The sequence below is a fragment of the Myotis davidii genome, unplaced genomic scaffold (genome assembly GCF_000327345.1).
Source record: "Myotis davidii unplaced genomic scaffold, ASM32734v1 scaffold586, whole genome shotgun sequence".
In the NCBI taxonomy this organism is placed as follows: Eukaryota; Metazoa; Chordata; class Mammalia; order Chiroptera; family Vespertilionidae; genus Myotis; species Myotis davidii.
Window position 1 is genome coordinate 319364 of NW_006296809.1, and position 5161 is coordinate 324524.

The window sequence follows — 5161 nt, forward strand, 5'->3', positions numbered from 1 at the left end:
GGGGCCCCTTTCCTGACCCCAGGGGGCCGGCCCCACCCCCACCCGCCCCCCCACCAGACAGACGCGTTACAAGGGAAGAAAAACTGCAGACCAGCATCGCTATAAACACAGGTGCAAAACCCTCAACAACTACCAGCCACGTGACCCCAACAGGGTATAGGGCAGTGACGGCGAACCTTGTGAGCTCGGCCTGTCAGCATTTTGAAAAACCCTAACTTCACTCTGGTGCCGTGTCACATGTAGAAATTTTTTGATATTTGTAACCACAGTAAAACAAAGACTTATATTTTTAATATTTATTTTATATATTTAAATGCCATTTAACAAAGAAAAATCAACCAAAAAAATGAGTTCAAGTGTCACCTCTGACACGCGTGCCATAGGTTCGCCATCACTGGTCTAGAGTCACCCCCACGACCAGGTGGGACTCATCCCAGGTGCAAGGTGGTGTGGACCTGAAGTCAGCCCCTGCACGCTCACGGGACACTGGGAGCTCTCCCGCCAGGGGCAGGAGCAAGAGGACAGCCTGTCCCGCCTTCTCAACACCACCCAGGAGCCCAGCTCACACATCGGGGCAGACAGGGAAACTGAGGCCGGGGCTGGGGAGAGGACACAGCTGTCTGTTCGCGACGTCACAATTGCCTGTCAGCACCCAGACCAGCGCACGGCCAGGGCCGGGGGAGGCCGACACTCACATCAGCTACTTTCCTGGCCCAGAAGGCAGGCCAGGCCGCAGGCTGATGGCAGAGGGCCTGCCGGGAACAGCAGTGCCCAGGTCCATGGGGGGCAACAGTGGCCCCGGCAGCCTCCTCAGAGCAGAGGATGGAAGAGTAACAGGGACACCACCGAGGCTGTAACACGCTCCACCCACAGCCAGGGCCCACGCCGGCAGGGACAGCGCCACAGGGATAGGGCCGGCAGGGACAGGGCCGGCAGGGACAGGGCGGCAGGGACAGCGCCCGCAGGGACAGGGCGGCAGGGACAGCGCCCGCAGGGACAGGGCGGCAGGGACAGCGCCCGCAGGGACAGGGCGGCAGGGACAGCGCCCGCAGGGACAGGGCGGCAGGGACAGCGCCCGCAGGGACAGGGCGGCAGGGACAGCGCCCGCAGGGACAGGGCGGCAGGGACAGCGCCCGCAGGGACAGGGCGGCAGGGACAGCGCCCGCAGGGACAGGGCGGCAGGGACAGCGCCCGCAGGGACAGGGCGGCAGGGACAGCGCCCGCAGGGACAGGGCGGCAGGGACAGCGCCCGCAGGGACAGGGCGGCAGGGACAGCGCCCGCAGGGACAGGGCGGCAGGGACAGCGCCCGCAGGGACAGGGCGGCAGGGACAGCGCCCGCAGGGACAGGGCGGCAGGGACAGCGCCCGCAGGGACAGGGCGGCAGGGACAGCGCCCGCAGGGACAGGGCGGCAGGGACAGCGCCCGCAGGGACAGGGCGGCAGGGACAGCGCCCGCAGGGACAGGGCGGCAGGGACAGCGCCCGCAGGGACAGGGCGGCAGGGACAGCGCCCGCAGGGACAGGGCGGCAGGGACAGCGCCCGCAGGGACAGGGCGGCAGGGACAGCGCCCGCAGGGACAGGGCGGCAGGGACAGCGCCCGCAGGGACAGGGCGGCAGGGACAGCGCCCGCAGGGACAGGGCGGCAGGGACAGCGCCCGCAGGGACAGGGCGGCAGGGACAGCGCCCGCAGGGACAGGGCGGCAGGGACAGCGCCCGCAGGGACAGGGCGGCAGGGACAGCGCCCGCAGGGACAGGGCGGCAGGGACAGCGCCCGCAGGGACAGGGCGGCAGGGACAGCGCCCGCAGGGACAGGGCGGCAGGGACAGCGCCCGCAGGGACAGGGCGGCAGGGACAGCGCCCGCAGGGACAGGGCGGCAGGGACAGCGCCCGCAGGGACAGGGCGGCAGGGACAGCGCCCGCAGGGACAGGGCGGCAGGGACAGCGCCCGCAGGGACAGGGCGGCAGGGACAGCGCCCGCAGGGACAGGGCGGCAGGGACAGCGCCCGCAGGGACAGGGCGGCAGGGACAGCGCCCGCAGGGACAGGGCGGCAGGGACAGCGCCCGCAGGGACAGGGCGGCAGGGACAGCGCCCGCAGGGACAGGGCGGCAGGGACAGCGCCCGCAGGGACAGGGCGGCAGGGACAGCGCCCGCAGGGACAGGGCGGCAGGGACAGCGCCCGCAGGGACAGCGCCGGCAGGGACAGCGCCGGCAGAGGTCCCTCTGAGGAGCACGCACGTCCGTCCAGGAAGATGGCACCATAGCCCTGGGGCCACGGCGGGTGACGGTCCAGCAGTGAAGGAGGAACAGGGCTGACAGGCACCACATGGCACATTCAAGGGTCCCACAGCCCAACATGAGCTGCAGACACACCCGGGGGGGCAGGGAGCGTGGAGGCAGCAGCCAGTGAGGGGTGCAAGCTCAGACCCCCATCGCAGTGAGACGAGTTCAAAGGGATGGCCCTGACACCTGAGGGGGCAGGTCTGTCCCCCCAGCTCCCACCAGCATCCACGCCCAGTCAGGTGCCCACCTGGTCACTGGGTTCTGACCCCACAGCGTCCCCGCCCCCCGGTTCTGACCCAGTGCCCCCCACCCCCAGCGCAGCGCCCGGGCCGGCACTCACTCTCCTCGTCGACTTTCAGCTCCTGGTGGCTCTTTATCTTCTCAGCAACTTCCCTCTCGTCGTGGCCTTTGCTCACCAAGAACTTCACCTTGTACTCATCCCAGGACACGCGGCCTGAAAGCGCAGGCCATCCTGTTAGAACGTCTGACAACACCCCCTTTAAAACCAGACGCTCTATTTCTGAAACACGTTCCTATTGGTTTCAGAGAGGAAAGGAGGGAGACAGACACCAACGACAATCAGGCAGGCTGCCTCCCGCACGCCCCCTGCTGGGCACGGAGCCCACAGCCCGGGCACGGGGCCCCTGGTTCAGTTTGATGCTCAACCTCTGGCCTCGCCGGCCAGGCTGCCCGAGGATCCTAACAGACTCTTAAAAGAACTGTCTATCCCGGCCCGTGTGGCTCAGTGGGTGAGCGTCGGTCGACCTATGAACTAGGGGTCATGGTTCGATTCCTGGTCGGGACGCGTGCCCGGGTTGTGGGTGATCCCCAGTCGGGGTGCACACAGCAGGCAACCGGTGGTTTCTTCCTCACATCGACGGCTCTCTCTCATCCCTTCCCTGTCTCAGAATCGATAAAATCCCCTGCACGCACGGCGGAGGCAGACGCACGCAGGCGGCCGTTCCCACCTCTCCCGGCCCCTCCTGGCCAGCAGGGCGAGCTGGGAAGTGGCCTCTCAGGCAGCACCCCTGGGGCCCTTCCGCTCTCCCGTCCTCCGTCCTGGCCCCCAGCCCCACGGGGTCAGGGCCGGGTGAGGGCGGTACCGTCGCCGTCGGGGTCCACCGCGTGGAAGTGCGCCCTGCTCTCCTCCACGGCCTCCTGGAAGTGCTCGGCCGTCTTCTCCACGATCCAGCGCTGCATCTCCTTGGCACTGATCCTCCTGTCGCCGTTCACGTCCACCCTGCGGCAGACGGGCCGGGTCAGACAGGGCCTGGGGCCTCAGCCAGGACAGAAGGACACAGGATGGCGGGGGCTCCACAGGCAGCTATGAAACCACCACGAACAGGGACACTGCACCCAGTGGGAACGTTGGGGACGGGGTCGGGGAGGATGCCGGGGACAGCAGGCGGTCGGGGACGCGGCTCTGTGTCACCCCAGCAGGCTCGGGCCCTGGGCAGGCGAGTGGGCTCCCCACGTGCTGCTCGACGGTAGACTCACACCAGCTTCACAGACACAGACCCTGGATGGACCAGAGTCCCAGGCACAGGACGAGGTGAGACGCCAGAGCAGGTGGAGGACAGGTGCCAATGCACCAGGTGGTGACACGTGTGCGCGGCTGCACACACACACACACACACACACACACCCAGAGCAGTGCGCACACGCACCCCCACGGGCAGCCACCCCGGACAGCAGCACCCTCTCCTGCAGGAGAGACCCGCTCCCTGGAGACAGCACTGCGGCCGAGGCAGGGACAGATGACCTGGAGCCCCTGGTCGAGTGAACTGAGTCAGCCTGCTCTTCACATCCCTGAGGGGGCCGTCGGGCAAGGCTCACGGGGTGGCTGCTGTCCCGTCAGCCCCGGCTCCTGACGAATCCTCTCCGGCCCCCCTTCCTCCTGAGCGCTGGACCTCGAAGGCCCGGGTCTGGCCGTGGCCCTCTCCCTAGCCTTGCACCAAGTGCCCAATCTTCCCCTCGATGCCCAGGGCAGCGCACGGATGGCCCGGCTCCTGCTGCCTCAGCTCCCGCTCCCGCAGGGACTGCAGGCGGCGTCCAACCCACCTGCAGCTGCCGGGGCCCCACCAGAGTCTCCCAGTAACGAGCCAAACCTGCCCGGCCCCTCCTGTGTCTGCAGGCTGGGGGCCCATGCCCTCCATCGTCTCCACCCTTGCCAGCCCCTGCGCCTGGTCCCGCTTGTGGAGGGCATGGTGTGCGCCAGGCCCTCACTCCGTCACAGGAGTTTCCAGGCTCACGGGCCCAGCACCAGCTCCGCAAGTCCACTCGCCGTCAGCTCTGTGGACCGCAGAAACCGGAGCCTTCCCCACCCCTCCCGGTCGCTGAGGCCTCATCTAACTGGACTGCGACCTGCTGTGACCGCTCCCGTGACCTTTCCCCACCACCCACAGGGCACATGGGGTGCACCGAGCACACGGGGCGGGCCCTGCTCCAGGCCGTCCCACAGCCCCCCCAGCTGTCAGGCCTCTCGCTCTGGCCTCTCACCCCTCCTAGCCCAGCTTCATGTCCTCAGCTTGACCCCTGTGACCCTGGAAACTCTCCGAGCTGTCTACCAGGCTCAGTCAACGGCGCCTCCTCCACAGCACGTCCCCTCCCTCGCGGGACAGTCAGGATGGACCAGCAGGGCCCCGGAGCCCCGCCCCCGAGGCGCCCCGCCAAAGTCCTTGTTGAGGTGCCCGTCCATCTCCAGCTTCACCCCGTTCAGGTGGTCGGGGGGCAGGATCTCATTGTCCTCCCTGTGGCCGCCTCTGTCGCGGGCAGACGAGTGGTTGGCAGGCCGGGCAGACGTGTCCATCAGAAGGACGAGGCCCAGGAGCCAGAGGCAGCGAGGAGCCAGGCCGCAGCCGGGAGCTGGCCTGGACGCCA

General features: G+C 68.2%; 1 protein-coding gene across 1 annotated transcript in view; it reads right to left on the minus strand.

Moving 5' to 3' along the window:
* The window catches only part of SDF4 (stromal cell derived factor 4), a gene marked incomplete at its 5' end in the record, with an annotated part of 9210 nt that extends 4051 nt beyond the window's left edge, over positions 1-5159 (minus strand). Inside the window, 3 exons of the mRNA XM_015569675.1 lie at positions 2622-2735; positions 3385-3558; positions 4952-5159. Of these exons, the coding sequence (XP_015425161.1) occupies positions 2622-2735; positions 3385-3558; positions 4952-5159 (496 nt within the window). The remainder of the gene's footprint in view (positions 1-2621; positions 2736-3384; positions 3559-4951) is intronic.
* Positions 5160-5161: the final 2 nt, after the last annotated feature.